The sequence below is a fragment of the Myotis brandtii genome, unplaced genomic scaffold (genome assembly GCF_000412655.1).
Source record: "Myotis brandtii unplaced genomic scaffold, ASM41265v1 scaffold600, whole genome shotgun sequence".
In the NCBI taxonomy this organism is placed as follows: Eukaryota; Metazoa; Chordata; class Mammalia; order Chiroptera; family Vespertilionidae; genus Myotis; species Myotis brandtii.
Genome location: NW_005370273.1, coordinates 624,136 through 651,354, shown reverse-complemented (window position 1 = coordinate 651,354; position 27,219 = coordinate 624,136). Strand labels below are relative to the sequence as shown.

At 38.2% G+C, this 27,219-nt stretch overlaps 1 protein-coding gene across 5 annotated transcripts in view; it reads right to left on the bottom strand.

Moving 5' to 3' along the window:
• Positions 1 to 27,219, bottom strand: part of WDR33 (WD repeat domain 33) — a 111,246-nt gene that overhangs the window by 39,799 nt on the left and 44,228 nt on the right. For 4 of the 5 annotated variants that reach the window (XM_005879465.2, XM_014550399.1, XM_005879467.2 and 1 more), the window contains exons 2-7: positions 23,096 to 23,322; positions 22,230 to 22,298; positions 21,184 to 21,288; positions 18,588 to 18,683; positions 18,262 to 18,413; positions 16,476 to 16,573 (exon numbers count right to left, since the gene is read on the bottom strand). In XM_005879465.2, coding sequence (XP_005879527.1) covers positions 16,476 to 16,573; positions 18,262 to 18,413; positions 18,588 to 18,683; positions 21,184 to 21,288; positions 22,230 to 22,298; positions 23,096 to 23,299 — 724 coding nt within the window. In that variant the 5' untranslated portion in view covers positions 23,300 to 23,322. Of the gene's footprint in view, positions 1 to 12,839; positions 12,896 to 16,475; positions 16,574 to 18,261; positions 18,414 to 18,587; positions 18,684 to 21,183; positions 21,289 to 22,229; positions 22,299 to 23,095; positions 23,323 to 27,219 lie in introns of those variants that run through there. The other variant, XM_014550400.1, reaches the window with a different exon arrangement.

Sequence of the window (27,219 nt, the reverse complement as noted above, 5' to 3'; positions counted from 1 at the left end):
AAATATGAAGGAAAACATACAAGCTAGATCGCTCCAACAGGCCCAACATTTATAGACTAAGTTCCATAAGACAAGCAGAGACCATGTGAAGTGACAAAGGGGAAAAACAAAGAAACATGTGAATGGGATAAAGATTTGAGATTGAAGATTACAGTGAGCCAAGCAAGATTAAATTTAAAATACACCTACTACAGCCCTGGCTGGTGTGGCTTGGTTGGTTTGGTGTTGTCCTGTGCACCAAAAGGTTGCCCTTTGATTCCCTGTCAGGGCACATACTGGGGCTGCAGGCTCGATCGTGCAGGAGGCAGCCAAACGATGTTTTCCCTCTCACACTGATGTTTCTCTCTCTCCCTTTCCCATCCTCTCTAAAAATCAATTTTTAAAAAAATATTTTTTTAAAAATTCTGATGGAAAAGCATTTTGAACCAAGAACTCTCAACCTAAACAAACTATGAGTCAAGTATGATGGCAAACTGAAGATCACTCCAGACATAAGAATTTTGAAATTTACCTCTGAAGCACTAAAAAAATTCTGGGGGAAAAAAAATCTTTAATGTTTTCAACTGAACTGGAAAAAAAATGAGTGGCCTTAACAGGGGAAGGCAGAGAAACCCCAGTGTGACTGCAGTCACAGGCACAGAAGAAATTAATCCACATTAGAGTGGACAGCAGAGAACAAGTCAAGCATGTCCTCGAAAATAAAAATATCCATTTCCAATACTGCAAAATTAAAAAATGTGCGAAGATATAGGCTTTTAGTAACATTAAGAAAAAATATAGTAATTAGAACTTGCAAGAAAAACTACAGCAAACTAAATTGTGGCATTATTGTCAACAGATTATAGGACAATAGATTTAAGAAAACAGAATGTCACTTGATCTTTACATTCTTCAAGTAGAACAACTTTCAACTGCCACAGGGTTTATTATTATAAACACAATTATACTACTTGGTTCTGCAATTGACCGTATCACTCCTAGTAGTAATACCATTTATTGGTCTTTTTTTTTCTTAAAATTTTAAATAGTTTTTAAAAATCCAAAACAATGTTTAAGGGAGATAAAAGGGACAGAAGTAAAAAGACACTGTAAAAATAAATAAGTAAGTAAAAACAACGAAAAACCATCAGCACAATTACAATTGTAATAATAAATCCAGAAAGTAGAAGAACAGTTGGCAGTGTAGGTGCATGAAATTCCTCAACTTTCATGACAGGAATAAAAGAGAGACTGTCAGACAGATACACTAAGAAATATATTCTTTTAAATTCCAATGATAATCACAGGAATAAATTTTCAAAATTTTTAAAAGATTATCTCTAGGGAATGGTAAAAGATTGGCAGGTTTTTGCATTTCAAGTTCCATTGCTCTATGGTGTTGGAGAAAACATTTTACCATGGTGGAAATTTCCTAAAATGTTAAATTCTATGTTGCCTCTAGTTTCTGGCTAGACCACAACATTCTTAAACGTTATCATTAATGACTCTAGACGTGAGGATAACTCAGAAGTATCTTCCAAAAGTTTAAATGTTCATTCTCTTTGATCCACCGAATTTACGAGTGGTAACAACTATAAAGGTACAAGGAAGCTTAGTACACAACTGTGTCTTGGCAAAAGCCTCTTGCAAATCCTAAATGCCGTCAATGAGAACAGCTCAATATGTTATGGTAGGTTCGTGCTATAAAGTGTTGAAGCAGTAACCTAGAGGACTGGGGTAGTAATGAGATGGAAAGATGACCATAATACACTGTGTCATGACAAAATAGCAGAAGAATATATGTAGTAAAATCCCATTTTGTGTAGTTTTCTAGAAATCCTTTTGTATATGCAGAAGAATTGTGAAAATATACACACCAAACTATTAACAGAATTGTAATGACCTATGGATGTGAGACTGAAAGGTGAGGATACTGACTTTTTACTTCTGGTTGTTTGAACTTTTTATAAATATAACCTTTGTAAACTGCAAAAAATTCTTGAGAAAACAACTTCCACATTAATCCCAGCCACTGCTTTCCTTACCTTCCCACCCTCCATCTCCCAGCACTGTTGCACATACACCCCAGCCTTCCGTGCAGCACAGTGGAAACGTGTAGATCCAGAGCTTATAATTCTCTCCAAATCTCATTTCCATGTGATACTCAGAATATACTTGACGCCCTGCATGACTGACAAAAAATGCATCTTAGTGTTGCATTTGGTCTGCAGCCTGGTTGTTAGGGGTGGTGCTGCCGGGAGGCCAAGGTGTGCATGATGCCCCCGTGTAGGTCATTAACTGATATGTGGTCAGCCTGGTTTTTATTCACCATCTGTCATCTTCTTGGTGACAGGACAAGGTGTAGAAAGACCAAAGTATATCCACTTTAACTAGTGGGAACACTTCTGAAAAGGTGTGCACTGATAGGCTTTGTCTCGTGGAATCGGAAGGACACATTTGTGTATGTGTATGTGCAGAGTTAACACATTTCTTTGCCAGTCACCCACACATAAATCACTAAAGTATGTCCTCAGTGTTTCCCAGAGCGAGAACGCTGGTTAGCCAGGTCTCTGTGGCAACACTGCAGGCTGTGCTCCGCAGGAGCAGTGTGATATCCGAGTTCCGTTCCTGGTCTTTAACTCTCATCTTCAGCCATCACGCTGAACACAAAATCAAAGTCATGTGACTTCTCAACCTGAACTGTGCTTCAAGAAAGGCTGTTCTTTCACTACTCATTTTCAGAAAAGGCAACAATAAAAGGAGACAATCAAATAATAAAGAAAAAAATGAAAAGAATTAAGAAAAATAGAACAAATGAGGACTTACAATGTGACCACAGTGCTATAGTTATATAAATACTAGCAGCCCAGTGCACAAAATTCGTGCACTGGAGGGGAGGGGAGCGGGAGTTCCCTCAGCCCGGCCTGTGCCCTCTCACAGTGGGGAGTGGGCCTAAGCCAGCAATCGAACATCGCTCTCACAGTCCAGGACCCCTTGCTCCTTACCGCTTGGCTTGCTGTTCCTTAGCGCTACTGCGGAGGCAGGAGAGGCTCCTGCCACCACTGCTGCACTCGCCAGCCGTGAGCCTTGCATTGAGCATCTGCCCCCTGGTGGTCAGTGCACATCATAGTGACCGGTCGTTCTGGTCATTCAGCCATAACAGTCACTTAGTCTTTTATTATATAGATCTCTAACAATTAAGTATTTAATTTTGGTCTATTGTAAAATGTCTCTTAAAATGTCCAAATCGCCGAAACCGGTTTGGCTCAGTGGATAGAGAGTCAGCCTGCGGATTGAAAGGTCCCAGGTTTGATTCCGGTCAAGGGCATGTACCTGGGTTGCGGGCACATCCCCAGTGGGAGATGTGCAGGAGGCAGCTGGTCGATGTTTCTCTCTCATCGATGTTTCTAACACTCTATCTCTCTCCCTTCCTCTCTGTAAAAAATCAATAAAATATATTTTTTTTAAAAAATGTCCAAATCAACAATCCAAACCCAAACATGAATCATTTCTTTGGTCATTATATTTTTCAAGATATTGTAAACCTAGTGAAAGTAGCAATGGAAAGAATATTCTGGCCCAGCTGGTTTGACTCAGTGGATAAAGTGTTGGCCCAAGGACTGAGGGGTCACAGGTTTGATTCCAGTCAAGGAAATGTACCTCGGGTGCAGACTTGATCCCTGGCCCCAACAGGGCACATGAGGGTAGCAACCAATTGATGCTCACATCCATGTTTCTCTCTCTCCCCCTCCCTTCCAATCCTATATAATAAAAGGCTAATATGCAAATTGTCCCCTTGACAGGGAGTTTGACCAGGGGGCCGGGCTGGCTGGCCAACCACCCACGGCCCCTCCCCCTGGCCCGCCAACCACTTGTGGCCCTCCCCCCAGCCAACCCGGCCCGATCAGCCCCGATTGGGGCGGGACAGCCTAACCCCACCCGTGCATGAATTCGTGCACCGGGCCTCTAGTCTCTATAGAAAATCAATGGAAAAACATTCTCGGGTGAGGACTAACAACAAAAGGAATATTCCGCTCTAAATTAAAAGAATACTTCAGTATATCTTATACACATCATATATGAATTTACCTAACTAGAACTCAAAACATACAATAAAACAAAAGACCAGCTAGTGGTTCTCAGGAAAGATTCAAATATATTATCTGTTCAAAAACCAAAGCAGCAAGCACCCAAACATAGGAAAAGAACAGAACTCTGGGAACTGTGCATGGGGAATGATGTGAGTGAAATACTGCCCTAAGATAATACTGTGGTTCTGACATGACAGTGGAAGTGAAGAAGTATGAGGACTTTTATAAAGTTTTAAAAATAAGTCATAGTTCCATTTTAATATAATGTTATTTGTTTAAATGTGGCTTATAATACAATTAATTTTGTATTATAATCACTACCTAAGAGTCACTATTAGAAACAGGATAGTTACATATGCTACCCCATCCCAACTCCTGATCTAGCAAACAAGTTCCTCTTAAGTAAGCCCTTTGTAACACCTTTCCTGATCAACCCACCTCCTCTTAAATCAAATTAACTTCAATATGATACTTCCTCTAGACCCGCCATGCTTTCCAGCTATTTCCTTGCACAGGATTCCAGACTTAAGCAACAAATGTTTACTCATGCTGCAGCATGAGCAGAGCCTGCTGTGTATTTCTGGGACCTTCACAACAACCTGTGAGATCGGTGTCATTAGCCCCATGTTACAGAGGAGGGAACACAAGCTGAGACAGACTGACTTGCCCAGTGGCATTCACAGCCAGAGCAGCTCACTCTCAGATGAGTGATGTTGAAAGTAGCCCAGAGGAAAAACAAAGGCTGCCCCAAACAGAAACTATGACTGTACCTAGAATTTTGGAGCAGCTGGGGAAGAGGTTCAATTAATATTAATAACTTCTTCATTGTCACTTAACATCATAAACAGAAATTACACTATATTCTATCATTAAAATTTAAAGGTAACAGCCCAGCTGGTGTGGCTCAGTGGCTGAGCATCGATCTATGAACCAGGTCACAGTTCGATTCCCAGTCAGGGCACACACCCGGGTTGCAGGCTCAATCCCCAGTAGGGGGAATGCAGGAGGCAGCCGATCAATGATTCTCTCTAATCACATGTTTCTATCACTCTCTCCCCCTTCCTCTCTGAAATAAAAATATATTTTTTAAAAAATTTAAAGGTAATAAAAACCATAATGTACCTTACCCTTTTCATAGAAAAAATGACGTTACCAACACACTCACACTCATTGACTCTGAAAAGACATAGTAAACGGGTATGATTCTACATAAGTCCTGGTGAGTGGAAGTATAAAGACATAAATGAAAATCTGGTGGTTGTAGTAAATAATAATAAGAGTGAATTTTGTGGGGATTATGTAAGTGGGCTGCTGCCTAGACAGATTTAGTTTTAAAATATGAAACCTCAATCCAGGCACTTTAACCAAGAGAATATACCACAAACCTAAGCACCTAAATTATATGATGATACATTCTGACATCTACACATAATTTAGTCACAGTAAAAATGGTTACATAGTAAGTTCCCTACCAATCTTGAAAACTGGGGTAACTTAAGAACGTCTTTCCCATGCAAAAATATGTACTGTACTTAGTAAATAACATTTAAATGATAGGGTGTTTAAAATCTAATATAAACACATTTTTCTGTGTGAAATAGTATTTTTTTTAATCCTCACTCAGGATATTTTTTCTATTGATTTTATTTATTTATGTTTTTAGAGATAGGAGAATAGAGGGGGAGAGACAAAGAGAGAGAAACATCTATGTGAGAGAGACACATCGACTGGTTGCCTCCTGCACCCGCCCGACTAAGGCCAGGGCTGAGCCTGCAACCAATGTACATGCCCTTGACTGGAATCGAAACCAGGTCCCTTCAGTCCACGGGCCGACACTCTATCCCTGAGCCAAAACGGCCAGCACTATGTGAAATGGTCATTAGTTTGGTACAAATCAACAACACAGTAGGTCCTCAGGTTACCTCGGAGATCCGTTCCTACGGCGACGTAACACGATTATCGCCTAAGTCGGAACCACCTACATAAGCACCTATGTCACTCACATGGAGCACATACACAGCAGTAATGAAGTGAAACAGTAAAAAAAACTTAAAAGAAATATAACAAAACAAAAAAAAAAAGAAAGAAAGATAACAATTCCTGACCTTTACTTGTGGTAAATAAATAATAAAAAACATAAAGCACATATGCACATACGTTGAAATGATGGAAGTATTTTCATAAATAAATGGGAGATGGCAACATAACCACGAAACGACGTGTGTGGAGTCTGATGTAATCCGAGGACTGCCTGTATTCCAATGCTACTGCTGCTCCAACAAAAGCACCAAGATGTACAGTTATACAATCTACATCCTTTCTTAAAGGTTTTCAAGGTTCGCCCGGCCAGCATGCTTCCATAGTTGAGGATCAACCAATGAACCAGGAGGTCACGGTTCAATTCCCAGTCAGGGCACACGCCCAATTTGTGGGCTCAATCCCTATTAGCGGGTATGCAAGAGGCAGCTGATAGGTGATTCTCTCTCATATTTTAGGGGGGAAAAGGCTTCAAGATTCTCAAAAACACTCAAAACTACCATGAACCTATGAAGATTTCAATGAAAAAAACATGATTACATTTATTTCTATATGAAAGCTCTACAGAACTAGCAGTGCCAATGTGAAGACACTGTTTGCCTATAATGTGTCTTATCTAATGGGCTAAACATTTTGAATCCTCTTTTCATGTGACACTACACAAAAGTGCTCTGGACTTATTTGTAGGTATTCATAGTACGTCTTAGCTACAAGCCTAACTTTTTTGGTTTTAAAACTTACTCAGTTTTTTACCAAATGATAAAAAGAATTAAGTATTGTTCAGTATTAAGGAGAATATCCAAAATTTATTAAGGTGAAGATACAATAGAAGAAGCCTATCTTGCAGTTTATTGGGAAACAAATTTTGTTCTGAAGACCTCTATATATTTTTTAAATATATTTATACTGATTTCAGAGAGGAAGGGAGAGGGAGAGAGGGACAGAAATATCAATGATGAGAGAGCATCATTGACAGGCTGCCTCCTGCACGCCCCACACTGGGGATCAAGCCTGCAACCCAGGCATGTGCTCTGACCAAGAATCGAACTGTGACCTCCTGGGTTCATAGGTCAATGCTCAACCATTGAGCCACACCGGCCATGCAAGAAGACCTCTATGTTTTAAAGGTATCTTCAGATTGGCATGAGCAGATATTCCAAAAATATCTGATTTTAAAAAATTACCATTTTGCCCAGCCGGTATGACTCAGTGGTGGAGTGTCAACCTATGATCCTGGAGGTCACAGTTCAATTCCTGGTCAGACCACATGTTCAGGTTGCAGGCTCAGTCTGGGCATGTTTAAGAGGCAACCAAGTGACATCTCTCTCTCACATCAATGTCTCTCTCGTTCTCTCTCTCCTTCTCTCTCTCTTTCCCTCTCTCCCTCCCTCCCTCCCATCCTGTCTTAATGGAAAAAATATCCTCTGGTTTGAATTGACAAAAAAATTAAGTTAAATTAAAAAGTTGCCATTTTTAAAGTCAAAAAACTATAAAAACTACCTCATTGATCACAGATATTCTTTTATGTACTGTGGTGCTTACTTTAGAATATATGTGAAATTAAAATATCATTAAAAGTGATGCTTTTAAATCAAAAATCTTTAGCCATCACTTGGGCTGCTCAGGAAGAAAAGCATCACTGACGCTCGCTCTCCACCACACCTCAGGCCAGGTGCCTAGCCAGGCACATAGCACACAAAAATTATTGGGATAAATGAATTCAAATTTCCTTTCAGTTATCTTTGATGCACACGTCTAAGCTGGAATGGAACTGTGAAAACATGGTCCTTTTTGCCTGAGGTCAAGAAATTTTACAATTATAATTTTTAATTGTAAGGTATATAAAAGTTCATAAATATTAAAAAATTTTAAAAGTCCCTTTGATATTTACTGCTTTGCATTAACATAGGCATTACAGAAAATGAACAGCTGACTCTTCCCAGATGTAAAAAACACACTCCTGAAGCACTGAAAACTAATTCCTACACACTAAATTTAGCGCAGTAACCCTAGGATTAATGCAGGAAAACTCAATCACCTTATTTCTAAAAAAGAATATAGGACTCATGGAGAGGAAAGGAACCCATAAGTACACACAATTTAAGAAAAAGAATATTACTACTTTTGAGAAGTCCCTGTGTATTCCTTCCTGGATGCATCTGACTGTGATTTTTAATAAATGCAAAGATTTTCTGGTTTAGCAGTGTATTCTGTTCTCTTTATAACTAAAGCGATCAGAGCACTGTAGATGCTTCTCAGAAATTCCTGAAATCTGATTTAAATCAAACTTTAAACCGGTTTTCTAGTGTATCATAAAAAGGTGAGTGAAAGACAAAAGCTAATTAAAAGAAAAACAGCATTGCCCTAGCTGGGTTGGCTCAGTGGATAGAGCATTAGCTTGGGGACTGAAGGGTCCCAGGTTTGATTCTGGTCAAGGGCACATGCCCAGGTTTCGGGCTCGATCCCCAGTAGGGGGCATGCAGGAGGCAGCCAATCAATGAGTCCCTCTCATCACTGATGTTTCTATTTCTCTCCCTCTCCCTTTCTCTCTAAAATAAATAAAAATACTTTTTTTAAAAAAGAGCCCTAACCAGTTTGGCTCAGTGGATAGAGCATCGGCCTGCAGACTGAAAAGTCCCAGGTTCGATTCCAGTCAAGGGCATGTACCTTGGTTGTGGGCACATCCCCAGTAGGATGTGTGCAGGAGGCAGCTGATGGATGTTTCTCTCTCATAGATGTTTCTGTCTATCCCTCTCCCTTCCTCTCTGTAAAAAATCAATAAATTTTAAAAATAAATAAATAAATATAAATAAATAAAAAAGAAAAACAGTATCTATTGTGGTACTTAACCACTGATAAATATTTTTATGATACCATTTTTTAATCGTATACTTTTAATAAAGGTCCTACCTACTAAAAATATATTAGATATATTTATCTAATTTTATCCCCTCTTTACAAAGCTCTGCATTTTTAACTTTAAAAATTATCAAAGATCTAATTAGCTGGGAAGTTCTATAATATAACAGGGTAGCTAAATCAGCAGCAAATGGAAATTTAAGTCTCATCATTCAAAATTAACTCATGCAGACAGTTACAGAATATTTAATAAATGTAAAGACGCAAAGGTTCTTTCTGAAAATTGCTGCCTACATTATTAATCATGGTAATTTGTCACTCTCAAAAAACTGTAATCTTTCTATACAAGTGTCTGGGAACTGCCATCGACACAGCTGAAACTGAATATGACGGCAGCAACATGCAGCTCTGCCACCCCAAGAAAGCCACAGACCTCTTTCCAACAAGTTTTTGTTATATTATGTGCAATATTTAGAACACGTGCAAAGATAGAACAATGAAAGCCAAGTATAAAAATCTAAAACAATTCCTGTAAAACTGTTACTGTACCATGTGAAATAAATATTTTAGGACCTTACTAATCTCTTTAAATAATATGCTTTACAAGTAAATATTAAGTCTTTTTCCCTTTCATAATATACTCATTATTTACAGAGGAGAACCTACCATAACCCAGTCTTTTTAGGAGAGAAGAGGGAAAAGACCCTTAAATCGATTTTCTTCAAAATAAGGAAACCCAGACAGAGAAAACAGGTGTCCCTATGTAACATGTGTACACGTGGTTGGTTGGATGATTAAATGAGATGTGCCTGAAGTGATTTGTTTTTTTTAATATATTTCATTGATTTTTTACAGAGAGGAAGGGAGAGGGATAGAGAGTTAGAAACATCGATGAGAGAGAAACATTGATCAGCTGCCTCCTGCACACTCCCTACTGGGGATGTGCCTGCAACCAAGGTACATGCCCTTGACCGGAATCGAACCTGGGACCCTTGAGTCCGCAGGCCGACGCTCTATCCACTGAGCCAAACCGGTTAGGGCCTGAAGTGCTTTTAATATTAAACACACTATGTTACTGAAAGGAATTATTCTGCTACAGACTATTTTAAAGCAAGACGGGTGTTTCTGTTTTCATTGTGGGGAGAATGAACAGGATTTTGTGGAATATTTTGTGAAAAAAGTAACTACGGTCCTTTAAATCATAAACCACATGGCTTATCAATTTTCCTTTAATAAGTTAAATTATTTCCAATAAAAAATATCAGAGACTTGAAACCCTCAGACTTTGTAAACACGTCTTCACACAGTTCAGAAGCACACTGCTAAACCACAAAAATCTTCACAGAGGGGTTGATCTCATTAAACACAGTCAAATGCAATCAGGAAGGAATGCACAGGGACTTCTCAAAAGTACTAATAAGCACCAGCTGGCTTGGCTCAGTGGATAGAGCGTTGGCCTGCGGACTGAGGGGTGCTGGGTTCGATCCCTACCTAGTAGGGGCATGCAGGAGGCAGCCAATCAATGATTCTTTCATCAATGATGAGAGGGAATCATTGATGTTTCTGTCTCTCTCTCTCTCCCTCTCCCTTCCTCTCTAAAATCAGTAAAAATATATATTTTTTAAAAAGTACTAATAAAAGAGATTTTTGTGGATGACCTGCTGCTCTCCCATACTGCCGGCAGGATTGGAATAAACGCTCATATACGATTCAACCCTGTCTCTGCTTAATTGGCTCAAGTAGTGACAGGCAGCCCAGTCCCATTGATTGTCCAGTTACATATTCTGGCGGCCACCAAGGGATGTAAGTGAGAGACTCCTCTGGGGAGGACCAGATATGCATAAGTGCCCTCCAGCGGGCTGCACAAATAGCAGTGCCCAAAGGACATTCTGACCTGGCTAGGAGTTGTAGGCCCCCAGGACCTGGGAGTCAACCTTGGAACCATTCCATTCAAGAACTGCCAAAGATTAACAACCTTGTTGCCCAAACAATGGAGTCCCATCCCAGCCTCCTACTTCCCCAGGCCTGTAATCCCTACTTCCCCAAGTAATCCTTGTCCTACCCTATATAAGCAGCTGGTTTATGGGCTGCAGAGCAGAATTTTGTGAATGACCTGCTGCTCTCCCACGCTGCCAGCAGGATTAGAATAAACGCTCATATGTGATTTTTTTTTTTAAAAGTACTTATAATACTTTTTCTTAAGTTGTGTGTACTCAAGGGTTCACTTCTTCTCCATGAGTGCTATATTTAAAAACTGAACACACATCTTACTTTCTGAATAAGTCTCAATAGACTCCTTATGTCCATGTTCTATTTATATAACCTAGTATGTATCTTATAGTTTGAACTATTCCTGTGTTAAATTTTTTGTTGTTAAATATATCATACACTGAAAATCTATAACCTCTATGAAAAGTTTTTAAAAAGAACGGTAAAATGAACTTAAGTAACTAAATGAGTTGCCTGTTCCCATGCCCCTCTGCTCTTCAAATAACTCTACAATTCGGTCATCACAGCTCAGGAAAACATTATTGCTGTTGTTACTTTTAAAAGGTCAAAACGGCAGTTTAACATAGTGGTTTGAGAGTGTGAACTCTGGAGCCCAACAACCTGGATTCAAATACAACCTTGGGCTAGGTTTACTTAACTTTTCCCCAACTAGGTTACTCAGTTGCAAAATGTGGACAAAAGTACTTATTTCACAGGGTTATTAGGAAGATTAAATGAGGAAGATTACTATGCCTGGTTCATAATAAGTGTAATGTGTCAGCTATTGTTGTTAAAATCAGGAAGGAAAGACAAAATTCAAGCGTGTGAGACTTGCAGCCTGAATTCTTTTTAGGAGTATTATGCTTTTTACTAAAATTGACTTCAGTATTTTTACCAACTCCATTTTTTCAACGCTTATCATTTACAGGTTAGCTGGTCATAAGTGATCTAACTACACTGAAAAAACTACATTTCTATCACTAGCATGACTCTTCTCCCATACTATCCATCTTAAATTTGTGAAAATATTACCTTCCCTACTGAACTTTAAGCAGCACGAAAGGGGTCAAAACTAGTTAAAAAAAAAAACAAAAAACTTGTACTTACGGTAGTATGTATAGTGTATGTTAATTAAACAAATCCATTTTAATAGGTCTATTTAACTTTGAGTCAAATGCATTAGCATCAGTAATCTAGAGCAGGGGTGGGGAACATCTGACCTGTGGGCCGTATGCAAAATCATTCGGCTTGGCCCTGCCAAGGCATTAGGGGTGAGTTAATTAAATGTTTGACCAAATACAGCAGGCTAGATTTTAAATGGATAATTTTGTATAGCCTGCAAATGATGTTAAAAATATCCAAATGCCTCTTGGAAGAAAAAAGGTTCCCCACCCGATTTAGAAGCTCATGTACTCCTGGTGCTTAAATGTTATTTTAATTCCAGTCCATAAATTGAGTGCTGCAATTTATATGAAGGACAGAATGTGCATAAGTGATGCTGACTTGCATATGGGTGGATATACATATACATGGTACTTTTCAATGCTGCACTATATTCAATTTACTAAATGTCTGTCTGTTTTTCCAACCTATGAACCAATCATCAAGACCTTTTGAGTAGCAAATCTCCTGACAATAGATCTATGCTCATTATAACCTTAAAAATACTGATTACTTTTTCTCATGTAACTTCTTCCTTTTCCAAGAAGCCTACAAACAATTTCAGGAAGGACATCAAAAAGCAACTGTAAATTCTGCACTCAATAGTACAGTATCTGGCTTCTATCATGCATAGGGACCCTTGTATGCTCACACAGCTGGAAGATTACACTAAAAGACGTGCCAGCTGTCTTTAGGTACTCCAAGGAGCCATGGAGAAGAGAGTACAGACTTAATTCTTCATGTTCCAGAGGCAGGATAAGTTGTAAGGAAACAGATTTCTGAGAGAGGAAAAGAACTCTCTGAAAATTAGAGTAATGTAAAATTGGAAAAGGGAATCATGTAAGGCAGTGAATACTATTATCACTAAAAATGTTTGAGCAGAACACTGACATTTAGGAATGATGTGGAAAAGGTAAGTATTTAATAAAGAGTTGGACTACATGATCGCAAACCTTCCTTCAATTAACATGTTCTTGAATTTTAGTAATACTTAATCCCACGTGACGGTCTAACGCACAGCACTGACATGCTATGGGCATATGCGTACCTGCCCGATGTTGCAGTGAATGTGGGATACATGATTATGACCCCTTCACCTGGGGCAACTGACATTTTAGAAGTTGCAAGATCCTATCCTTATTGTTTGGAATTCTATCATTCCATGATCCCCAACCCAAGTGAAAGATGGGAAATTATAAGAACATTAATTTTATTATTTTATAAACATTTCTAAAATTCAGAAAAAAATTTTTAAATGAGGAAATATGGGTAATCTATATATATAAAACCCTACTATGCATATTGTCAACCAGGAAACCAGGAGTTCAATCGCTCGCTATAACGTACACTGACCACCAGGGGACGGCGCGGAATGAAGGAAGGCCCCGGCCAGCAGCTGGCAGCCAGGAAAGGGAGGCCCCAGCCGGCAGCCAGAAGGCTCTGATTGGCCCTGATCGCCAGCCAGGCCTAGGGGCCCTACCCATGCACACATTTCATGCACTGGCCTCCAGTTGAAGTATAACTTAACCACCACACCAGATCTACTATTATATTAAAACAACTTGGGTGGTATAAATAACATGGTTTAAAAGTTATATTTAGCCCTACCTGGTTTGGCTCAGTAGAGAGAGCATTGAACTGCAGACTGAAGGGTCCCGGGTTCAATTGCAGTCAAGGGCACATGCTTGGAATTGTGGGCTCGATCCCCAGTAGGGGGCGAGCAGGGGGCAGCTGATCAATGATTCTCTCTCATCAATGTTTCTATCTCTCTCTCCCTCTTCCTTCCTCAATGAAATCAATTTAAAAAAATTGTTTTTAAACAGTCATATTTACTCCATATACTGAGATACTAAGAAAAATATCATAAAAATAAAGTGAAAAAAAATTTTTAGGCAAAAAACATGGCCTGGCCAGTATGGCTCAGTTGGTTGGAGCATCATCCCGTATATCAAAAGGAGGCAGGTTCTATTCCAGGTTGAGGGTTTGATCCCCAGTCGGGGCATGTGTGGAAGGCAACTGATTGATGTTTCTTTCTCACATTGATGTCTGCTGTCTTTCTTTCTCCCCTGCCTTCCTTTTCTCTAAAATTATTTTTTTAAGCAAAAAACATGAATTACCTAGAACATATATCCTATAAGTACATGAAGGTATATTATTATACTTTTATTCCTCTTTGCAATTTCCACAGTAAAACTTAAAATAAAAAGAGCACCCACATTTTTAAAAAATGAAATTCAACTCTCAAATCAATATAAACATGATAGTGGGGTCTTTTTAAGCTATAGGAAGAACAGGAATGGGTTAGTATCCACTTAACTATATCCAAATTCACTTGGACTCAAATCTGAAAATATTTAACTGCTATTTAATACCTCACATACAGAGGAAATTGCAGAGGAAAAGTTCTTAAGCACTATTTGGAAATAGTTTCATTACTAAAATTGAATAACACTTCATTAGAACTTGGATTTGAAAAATGTTACTACATAACAGGCTTGTTTGTTTTTTTAATCCAAGATGCATAGTAGCTTTATATCTGACTTCAGGTATTACAGTCTTAATCTACTATAAAATTAACTGTTCTTGATAGTTTAGAATTGCTTTTAAATAAAATTATTTTGTTTCCTCTGTATTTCTTAGAATTTCCAAAGCCTAGAAAAAGGTGTTTATCTAATTTCTGTTTAACAGCTAAGACTTCTACTAATAGTGAAGAAAGAAGAAACATTAGTGTAGTATTAGACTAGGAGTGAAGTGGTAAGATTCTAGTCCTGGCTCTGAACTTACTTTACACTGAACATGTCACTTAAGCCTTCCAGGTCATAGTACTCACCCATAAAATAATTCAAACCTGATGACTTCAGAGATTGCACCCAGTCTCTGAGGCTGGACAATAGGATGACCTTCATAGTGCGTGCACACTTTCACTGTGATGGTACTCCATCCTTACACTAGCTATCGCACACAATACGACGGATGAACCCACATAAAATGTGCAAGGCCAGGAATGTTTAAGCAAATGTGATTTTTTAAATACACTGTACTGAAATATGGGTTAGATATCAAGGGCATTTATTTTCTTGTCTAGAATGCATTGACACTATATGCTGCAAATAAAGCTCTGAAGTTATAAAACACTTACAAATCAACCAACACAACTAATCCTGCTGACTTTTGAACAGAAAGGAAAATCTCTGAGTAATAATTACTTGACACCCAATACCTGTGGCACCTATACACCCATGGAAACTGTTACTTTTATGGCATAATGAAACCAAGAGCATGAAGTAGAATGTACTCTTGGTTATATCAGGGCAGGTGCAAATTAAGGACTTGAGAAAACTACCTTCCTAGTTAGTAATAAACTAATGAGATTTCGTTAAAAGTGTAAATGTTTGTGTCTAAATGTTTATATTGCATATAGAAAACACAAAGTTAATTCCCTAACCTCTAGCACCACTTAACTTCCATAAATGGTGTTGATGTGTTGCTGGTATTTCAAAAGCCCCACTTTATGAAGTCTAAAACTAAGCTAATCCAAATGAAAATATAGACTTCTTTTTTAAGATGGAGTGATTAATAGATGTTAGTTTATTATAACTATGAAATCAATAAAAGTAAACAAGGACCCTCCAAATTTTAGTAACAAATGGGTCATGTAGTACAAATGTGATATAATGAAAAAACAAGCTTTCAGAAATATCAACACTAAGAAGTAGAGCTATTGATACATCAGTTAATTGCAAAAAGACTGCCAAGAGAATGTGAGCTATCTAAATAAAATTATAGTGTCAGTATGTTGGAGAAAGGTATCCAGGGTACCAGACATGAAAAGGAATACAGCCCTAAAAAATGCATACACATAAGCAAGTAATTGGGGAAAAGGAATAGAAGAAAGGAAACACCTATGTTTAATTTATAGCTCAAAGAATTCAAAGATGATATTAATAGTAAAAATCTACAAAGTGACTTTGAACCAGAGGGTTTAGGTTTCTTTAAAGACCCTACGACAGCCCAGCCGGTGTGGCTCAGTGGTTGAGTGTCGACCTATGAACCAGGAGGTCAAGGTTCGATTCCCGGTCAGGACACATGCTGGGGTTGCGGGCTCCATCCCCAGTGTGGGGCGTGCAGGAGGCAGCCGATCCATGATTCTCTCTCATCATGGATGTTTCTCTCTCCACCTCTCCCCCCTTCCTCTCTGACATCAATAAAATATATTTAAAAAAAAAAAAAAAAGAAAGCCTACGACAGTGTATATGTGAGAAAACTGAATGGAGATGTAAGCTAGTATTGTGGTATTGTGATTTAACCACAAATGCCTTCCTATGTAAATATTCCAATGAGTACTGTTAGTACACATACCTCGGAGAATTCTTTCCTCATGGCAACGAAGAAAGTCCCAGATTCTAACAGTGCCGTCATCAGAGCATGTAGCAAATTTATTATCCGTGGGTGAGAAACTGTTACATGAAGACACACAGCAGGGGAAAGAAGTCAGCATTTAACAGGTTATCTGTGCTTCTCAGAAAGGGAAAAATAAAACACTGTGCCGCCTTATAAATAGAAGAGGGAAGTATCCACCCGTGAGGATGCAACATAAAGAGAATGTTGTCAGCTAACCATGGCATCATCAAAAGAATTTAATACAGTAGTTGCTTCTTAATTTCCAATCATTAATATTCAGAGCACTTTACAAGTGTATTACTACTACGGCTATTCACACTTCCCACAATACAGGATTTCCTGTTGTACCAACAGAAAACATGGAGCTAATTTAAGTGTAGAAACTAATTGAATTCCATTTTTGCAATATTCCTGTAAACAATCTTTTAAATCACAAAAGAACACTGCTCAAAAAATTAGCATCAGCTTCCACCTCAGACACTTCATGAAATGATAAACTGAAAAAAGCTGGACAGGATTTTTAAAGACTGGTGCTAAACATTCCTACATATGATGTTTCCGATTTATTTAAAAAGTCTACGGAAAACTTTCCCATCTCCTTTCTGGCAAGCTATCTTGTGAATATTGCACCTTTTGACAAAAAAGTTAGCATAGGGACATTCAGACTTGTGTGTAAAGCCCAAGAATCTGCTGCAAAGGAGAGAGCCATTTTTCCCTCCGTCGTGGAAGATCCTCAAGTTTCTAATTTAACTCTAAGAACTCCCTTGAACTTTTTAATCCGATGACTAAGAAGTGACCAACTGTGCAAACTCAATGTATGGGCAGGACACCACAGCAAAGTCATCGCAGAGGCATGTTTATCCACCAAGTTTTGTTCAGATTCTGAAAGTAGAAAGTGACTGCAGTGGATGATGTTTCTATAAAGATGTCAACCTCTCGCCACACGGGTGGCACAGCTACGGAGAATGCTGCTCAGCTTTATTCTGAGGATGCAGCAACTCTTCAGGCTGGTTTGTGAAGCTTTCTTTTTCCAGTTTTACTGCACATATCTCATCGATATGCACAAATACATACAACTCACTGAAAATATTGTAAACTGCACTTATTACACATTTGCTCTGTCGGTACCAGCAGTGAACTGGAAGAAAAGTCCTAGAGTCTTCTTACCAATGACCTGCTCATAGTTTCAAAGCTTGAAGAACCCGTTCATTAATCCATTAATGATTGCCACATCCAGAGCTACTTGTGAGAGTTCTAGACCTATGGTACTTTCCTTTGAAGTCATGGCATAACCAAGCCAACCAGGTCTTCACTTAAGCCTGTTTTCTTGTATTTTGTGTGAACTCTGAAAGTGTTTCTGTAGGCTTTAGATTTTATTCAGTTGCATAATTAAAGACTGAGTTCTTTATTTGGAATGAAATATTCTTGTCTTACACAGTAAGTAATAAAAAGAAGTAACGTATACACATTATTAACCATAAATGAAGAGAAAAAACCAGTGCAAAATGTGGCAGACAATACATCTCTAACATATTGTAAAGGCAGATACCAGGACAAAACTACTTCAGAAAGGCGCCAGCAAAATGGTGAATGTGTGAAAACAAAGAAAAATATTGTGTTCATAGGGTGCAGAGAATTTCCCAGAATCTGACAGAGCCCATGCATCTCTGCATCCAGAATACACTTAGAGAATAATTTAACCATGACAATAGGGACTACAGAAAATGGTATATTGTGTATAAACCTGGCCTCTCTAATCGCCTCCTTATGTGCCTGGAACATCTTGACGTTGTTCATGTTCGACTGCCAATATTTCACATATCCTCCGTGGTCTGCTGTCAACATCCACATGTCATTATGTGACCAAGTCATGGCCCTCACTGGGCTATCGTGAGCCTATGAAAACAAAACATTTGTAAACATTACATACAAGATGAAAGGCTTCACAGGAGCATTTATTAACTCACAACGATTTGTCTAAGTGTAAGTTTAAAATGCCAATAAATTTACTATATCTCAAGTTCTTTACAGTACCACAGAATGATGCTGCCATCTGATGATCACTGTTACCTGTAGTATTGTTTCAAAATTGAAAGTGAGTCCATTCCACAAGGTGAACTCTCCACTAGAAGCTCCAGTGACCAACCGTCTTCCCTCTGGAGTCCACTAGGGACGGAAAAAAAGACAGGTTATACGAGGCCACAAACCCTCAACCTTAATTAATTTTTAAAACACTAAGAAAGTCTTTATTTACAAAATGTATTTTGTAATAATCAATATTAAGTAGATGATACCGACTTTCACTTAAGTGTAGCTCAGATTTATAAGCAAGTATTTTGTCAGAAAAAAAAACTTTATTAACACAGTGCAGGAAAAGCTCTAGCACTTTAGCTCATTAACTGAATTAAAAATAGTTAAATACATTATAAGCAAGCACCTTGCTAAGCTACACAGGCCTAAGCACTCTAAATAGCATTTCAAAACAAAATGTGCATAGACTTCATTTTCCTATTGGCAGGCTGACATAAATAAGATGGTCAATCACCAGAAAAACTCAAAGCCTGAATGAAGGATTTCAACTACTAGACCAATTCAGACAGAAAAGTTACCATGGTTTTATGGAAGAAAAAAAAATTAACAATAGGTACCAATTTAAGGACATCAAAGCTATCAAATCTTTACTGGCAAATAAATGTACTAACAAAACAAACAAAAAAAAGCTTTTTAAAGCTCTCCTTCATTCACAGTACCATGCAGTAACAAGTCTTATGCTGATCTCTCAAAAAAAAAGTAGTACAGCAGATTTCATGACAAACACTACACCAATATTTTAATGCTACAATTTTCCTTCTGTAAAAAAATCTGTGATGTTTATAAACTCAAAAAACATATTTTTGCAACTCTGGCTGCTGTGACTCAGTTGGTCAGAGCATCATCCAGTACACCAAAAGATAGTGTGTTTGCTTTTCAGTCATGGCACAAACCCAGGTTTTAGATTCGATCCCCGGTTGGGGTGCTTGTGAGAGGCAACCGATCTAAGTTCCTCTCTCACACTGATGTTCTTATGTTCTTTCTCTGTCTTTCTCCCTCCCTTCCTTCCTCCCTCTCTTCCTCTCTCCTTCCCCAACCCCTTCTTCTTTCTGTTAAATCAATAAAAATATACCATTAGATGAGAAATAAATATATATTCTTTAAAAACACGTATTTTTTTTTATTTTCAAGTTTCTATGATAGATTACACAACTCACTTTCCTTAGAAGATGCAAATACACAACTGTCAATATAACAATCCTATTTTCCAAAATAAAAACTGTGACACAGAATTAAAAAATACAAATTGCTTATAGGAATAGCAGGATGAGATACATAAAATGAAGACTATTCGGTAAATTATAAAGAAAAGACATATATGACAATCTGGCTTTTCATTGCTTACCTGCAGATTATGATTTGAATTATTATGAATAAAATCCTCCTACTTTCCTAGTTTCTGTTATCTGCTATGGATCCCAACCCAGTAAATACTACAGGCAACCCAACTGTAGACACAAGACCCACAGTTTATATGTCTTAATACCTTGTAATCTGGACTATGCCTCTATGTGCAAATTTCTCCTAGGATCCCATAGATCCCAAAATGAGAAATTTACCATGTTACAAGATACAGGATAGAGTATGCTCAGATTCTATTCATTTCAAAAAGGTTTTCAGTATTATGCTAACAGGATATTAAAATAGCTGCAAACAAAATCATCCTACACACTAGTTGGCTCTACTAACACAAAAACCATTGAAATAAGGTCTTCTTTACAGATGTATCTACTGATATATGCCTCTGAAGCAAAAAGGAGGCCTTATAGTGACTGTAACATTTTTATGGAGCTCAAACCAGCATCTCTTCCAGTCCCTCTCAGGTCTCCATATATCTCACCTCCCTAATATCAGAGGACTTATTGATTTTGCTCATTTGCCACATATTTGCTATGACTGTCTTTTCTCTGTCCTAGTTTTTTGTTTGTTTGTTTGTTTGTTTTTGGTGTGTGTTTTTTTCCAATTCTTACTTGCTCAACTTTGACTACTAACTAGCTTGGGAGACAGAAATGGGAAGACTTTTTTTTTAATACAAAATGCTTCAAATGTCAATATTTTGAATCATGTCAATGTACCATTTGTTTTAAAACTACACTTTAAAAATTTCAGTAAAAATGTATTGAATACCTACTATGTATCTTCGGAACTGACAATTAAGGTCTACCATTTGTCTTCAGCTCTTCTCAAGTATTTTGCTTCCTAGTAACACCTAAACGTTTTCATTCACCTTGAGATGCTGCTTTCTAAATTCTAAACAACAAAAGCATTCCTATTCAAGAGCAATTCCTATTCAAAAGGTCTCCAAGTCTGAGACCTACTGTAATATATATTCATGGCCAGCTCAAAAAAGAATTCTATGGAAATTGCAATAAGAAGAAAATAATCCAAAAGTAATACCTTACTAAATGTGGATATAGTAGATAATTGGGTATTCCAAAATAAAATGACTAGCAATACACTGATTTTTATCCCAGGTACACATTTAAAACAGTGTTTAATTTTCTTTGTCCTATTATATATATTTACAGACTAACTAAGGACCAATTTTGCCAAAAATATCCAAGAGAATACTTACCCTAACAACAAATACTGGACACTTTACTTTATTGGTTGATGTTCTAACAAATTTTGTTGTTACTGCATTCATAGGATTATTCAACATCCCTATAGGTGGGACCAGCTATAAAAAAAAAATACATATTGGGTTTTAAGAGCTCCTGATGATGCACAGGACATAAGCCAAGGACATGCAAAGTTACTATTTCAATATTTAAAGACAAATTCAGGAATATAAAGGACTTTCAAAAATACTGTAATAATACAGCGGCTCTCAACCTGTGGGTCGCGACCCCTTTGGCGGTCGAACGACCCTTTCACAGGGGTCGCCTAAGACCATCCTGCATATCAGATATTTACATTACGATTCATAACAGTAGCAACATTACAGTTATGAAGTAGCAACGAAAATAATTTTATGGTTGGGTCACAACATGAGGAACTGTATTTAAAGGGCCAGAAGGTTGAGAACCACTGTAATAATAGATTAAATCCTATATAATAAAAGCCTAATATGGAAATTGTCCCCTCGGGAGTTCGACCAACTGGGAGTTCGGCTGCTTGCTATGACGTGAGCTGACCACCAGGTGGCGGCATGGAACAAAGGAAGGCCCCAGCCGGCAGCTGGCAGCTGGGGGAAGGAAGGCCCCATCAGCCCTGATTGCCGGCCAGGCCTAGGGACCCTACCCGTGCGCTAATTTCGTGCACCGGGCCTCTAGTTAATCTTTATTAATTGAGGAAAACTGAGATACAGAAAAGTTAAATGTCAATTATTACCAGACAAGCAACAAAATCAAGTACCAGATTTCCCCAATTCCTTTTCAAAGTCAACAATCAGCCAAATTTAAAATTAACTTTCCTATTACACAGATTTTGAGACAGTGTAATCTTTTGCTGAACACTGCTTTAAGCCCCAAATCAAAAGTTCACCCTTCATCAGATTAAAAGAAAAATTTAAGTTGAGATGAGAAAAGTCCATATTTGAATTTGAGATCACATGTTTTCAGATTCACATATCTAAGCAAAGAGTTTTATATTAAGCAGTATGGCATATCTTATACTTACATCATTATAATAACCTGCGTCAGGCTGAATTGCCCTCATATCTCTCTGGTCTCTTTGCCATATTCTATTCTGTTAAAAAGAGATTAATTAATTAATCAATTGCTATATGAGCTCATTGTACTCAATATGAAACTAACAAAATCTAAGCTATTATTAAATGGGAGGAAAACAGGATTAAAATTTTTTCATGTTCTAAAACATATAATAGTTGATATCTTATCCTACTGACATTGATTAGAATTTTTTCCTCTCCTTACTCACATTATCCCCAACCAATCATCCAAGATTCTCTTAACCCCAAGACATTCTCATTGACCATACACACCTTAATAGCAGGGGGTGGAAGAGTGAGTAGAGATACATTCACAATTCCTTCAAAATGCTCAGCACAAAAACAATTCCTCATATCTTGACCTTAATTTTCTTAATTCCTCTCTTCCTCTTAAACTCCCCTAGTCTAGTTTTCCAAATGAAACCCATGGAAAAAACTAAATCTGTCTTTATCTCTGAATGAATCTTTTTCTCCTATGTGCCTACAACATATTAATTCCTAAGTTGGAAATCTTTTAACATTGCATGTATTCTGTGGGTTTATCAAGTATTTCAATGCTGGCCTAGGGATTAGAGTATCCTCTTCAGAGATTTGATGTGAACTTTTAGAACAAAACCTATTTCTAACGTTAATAATTTTTGTGAAGATAATTAATGTAGCTATTTTTTTTTTAAATACTAGTGACTGGCTGCACTTAAAATCCCAGTACTTTAAGCAATACAACTATAATTATTACCATTTTATTATTTTAAAAATCTTTCTCCTTTGTAAAAAAACAAAGTTTGGTCACATGAAGCACATGATCTGGACTTACCTCCAAATACTTAATTACAGACGGATTATAGTCTATCGTTTTTCGGTTTACTGCTTTTCTCATTCGTTTTCCATCAAAGGTAAGCTGCTGCATTGCTTGCTGCTGTGCAAAATCAGGTCGCTTATAAAACAGTTGTCGAGGTGCCTGATGTTGGAACCTTGGCATATGGAAAAAACGAGGAGGAGAACCAATTTCTGTAGCCATGGTGATGTTTTCGTTCTAGGACACTGGGGTATGGAAAAAGTACTTTCACTACAAATATCAGCACTGAAAACATTTTCAAATGAACATTTTTACACTTATCTTCCTTTTTCTAATATGTTTCATTTGTAGCTTTTAGTCAACCCATTTACAAAACGAACTATTAGATTTAATGGCAGAACCCAGTTGCACATTTGAAAAGGGCCAATTCATAGCATAAGTGTTAATATTAAGCACTGGCTGTAAAATTCAGCCTGGTGGAAGGAAAACCACAATTGATAACAGCCTGGGTTGAGTTAGAGTGGTTGTGTGCTATGTGGGGTGGGCAAATGGGGGGAGGGGGGCAGAATGGGAGGATGGGAGAATGCTTTCCCTGAAAGTGGCCAGAAGTGACCTCTGAAAATGGTTTGCTAATCACTTCATCCAGAAAACCCCACAAAATCACTGAGAACTGTTCACATCTTTATATATATAATTGGTTTCAGAGAGGAAGGGAGAGGGAGAGAGAGATAGAAACATCAATGAGAGAGATCATTGATCAGCTGCCTCCTGGACACCTCCCCTGGGGTTCGAGCCCACAACCCAGACATGTGCCCTAACCGGGAATGGAAACCTGACCTCCTGGTTCATAGGTTGACGTTCAACCATTGAGTCACACCAGCCGGCGAAAACTGTTCAAATTTTTTAAATGAAGTTTTCATTAGATGTCTGATAGTATACCAAATCATTTTAAGTTTATCATAAGACCCCATTTTATCACTAAAAAATCTTAAGACCTGACTTTTGTCCTTTTAAATTTCCTAAGAATAGTGTAGAAGGAGGAATCAACTATCCGATTTCATATGACTACTACAAGTACATACATCTAACTTCAGGCTCCAAGGACCTAGCACAGAAATTCTCAGTATGTGTATTTACTTATTTATATAAGCAGCATTAAGCTAACATCTGAATAGAAAAACTGTTATGAGCTTATAGCAGCGGTTCTCAACCTGTGGGTCGTGACCCCTTTGGCGGTCGAACAACCCTTTCACAGGGGTCGCCTAAGACCATCGGAAAACAGATATATAATTACATATTGTTTTTGTGATTAATCACTAGGCTTTAATTATGTCCAATTTGTAACAATGAAAATACATCCTGCATATCAGATATTTACATTACGATTCATAACAGTAGCAAAATTACAGTTACGAAGTAGCAAAGAAAATAATTTTATGTTTGGGGGTCACCACAACATGAGGAACTGTATTAAAGGGTCGTGGCATTAGGAAGGTTGAGAACCACTGGCTTATAGAGTTTCAACTTTAACGCTCTCCAGTTAAACATACATTCCAATAATACAAATATCAATGATTTAAAAACACATTCTTTAAATGTTTTTATTAATTTTAGAGAGAGAGGAGGGAAGAGGGGGGGGGAAGAGAGAGAAACACCCATTAGCTGCCTCTTGCTTGCCCCACACCAAGGTTGGAGCCCACAACCCAGGCATGTGCCCTGACCAGGAATTGGAAGTCGGCGAACTTTTGGTGTATGGGACACCCTCAACCAACTGAGCCACCAGGGCTAAAAACACATTTTAAGTGTATTTTTTAAATCAGAGCATGAAAAACACATAAAGAATGTTGAGGGGGGGGGGTGGTTGGGAGAGTGCTGTCCCTGAAAGTGGCCAGAGGTGACCTCTGAAAATGGTTTGCTAATCACTTAATCCAGAAAACTCCACAAAACCATGCGAATCAAAAGGTTCAAATCTTCATGTTCACTTTAAAAGCACTCTGGTGAGCCTAGCCAGTGTGTCTCAATGGTTGAGTATCCACCTATGAACCAGAAGGTCACGGTCTGATTCCCAGTCAGGGCAAATGCCTGGATTGTGGGCTTGATCCCCAGTGGGGGGCGTGCAGGAGGCAGCTGATCAATGATTCTCTCTCACCATTAATGTTTCTATCTCTCTTTCTTTCACCTTTCCTCTCCGAAATCAATAAAAATATTTCACATCCACAGAATTCAGAAAACAAAAAGCACTCGTGAAACTGCCCAAGCCATCAAAGAGTATGCATATTGGAAAAGCCACCAAGTATCTGAAAGATGTCACTTTACAGAAGCAATGTGTGCCATTCCGTTGTTACAATGGTGGGGTTGGTAGGTGTGCACAGGCCAAACAATGGGCCAAAAAGACTAAATTTTTGCTGTACATTCTTAAAAATGCAGAGAATAAAGCTGAATTTAAGGGTTTAGATGTAGATTCTCTGGTCATTGAGCACATCCAGGTGAACTAAGCCCCCAAGACTTGGGGTAGAACTTACAGAGCTCATGGGAAGATTACCACACACATGAGCTCCCTGCCACACTGAGAGGATCCCTAATGAAAAAGAGCAGGTGATTTCCTAAACCAGAAGAAGAGGTTGTACAGAAGAAAACGATAAACCAGAGGAAACTGAAGAAACAAAAACTTAAGGCGCAGGAGTAAATTCAACATAATGTAAATACTAATAAAAGTTAAAAAAAACAAAACAGGAAAAAGTTCATCTGAAATCGGTCTCTGCATAGGATGATGGAAATACTTCAAAAGAATTTTCAATAGAATTTAATGGTTCATTTCTCAATATAAAAATATTCTATACAAGAGTGAGCAAGTATTGACAGATTATTTAGTCACCAATGATTTTAGAAGGTTGGTTATTTGTAATTTTTAAAGCTTAGGTGCTTTTTAAGGTAACATGGATTATTCAATTCTGGATTTCACATCCACAGAATTCAGAAAATAACTCCAGGATGATAACGCTTCTAATCAGTAGCATCAAAACACTGACTATTTGGAGAGTGTTTACAGTAGCATATGGTTAATAAATTCCACCTCTACATATTTAAAAAAATGTTAGAAGCACTTCCACATTTTGTTTTAAAAACAGGAAAGGACCTAAAAATTTATGATTTCCTTTGTATGAAAATATTCTTAGTACTACCTACTTCCTTCACCCTTGTTACTTCAGTCTCTCCTGAAACCATCCTATATAATAAAAGGCCAATATGCAAATTGACCAAACAGCAGAACAACCGGTCGCTATGATGCACTCTGACCACCAAGGGACAGATGCTCAATGCAGGAGCTGCCCCCTCGTGGTCAGTGCACTCCCACAGGGGGAGTGCCGCTCAGCCAGAAGCTCTGAGCCAGGCTCAGGGCTGGCAAGCAGAGCAGCAGTGGCGAGAGCCTCTCCCGCCTCCGTGGCAGCGCTAAGGATGTCCAACAGATGGCTTAGGACATCAGTCGGACATATCCCGAGGGCTCCCAGACTGCGAGAGGGCGCAGGCCAGGCTGAGAGACACCTCCCATCCTGAGTGCATGAATTTCATGCACTGGGCCTCTAGTGTGTAATAAGAGAATAAATATTCTGTCTAATCTCTTAGGGCTGTATGTGATTTGAATTGGAACATAAGAAGTGAACTAAGCATTTGACTCAGTGAGGTTGGTGAAGCAATTTGTTGACTCAGCTATCCCATAAATTCAACTAAGTTTCAGCATCCAAATTCAACTAATGGCTTCAATTCAGATGTCATCACCAGTAATTCTAAAAGGATGTATGAAAGGTAATTTTTTTTGAAAGGTCATTTTTAAAACACCTTCCTTTCCACTTTATAATCATCAAATTTCTAATTTTATTAGAATAAAATTATCCTAATATTCTAGTTCCTATTACTAACATCAAATAAGAATAAAGATATTTACACTCATCAAAGGAGGCTCTAAGGTTATTCAGCCAAAAAAGGAATAAAATAGTGACAAATGCTACAACATGGATGAACCTCTGAAAGAAGTCAGATTTAAAAAGTCACATATTGTGTTGCCCTGGCTGGTTTGGCTCAGTGGACAGAGCGTCGGCCTGCGGACTGAAGGGTCCCAGGTTCGATTCCGGTCAGGGCATGTA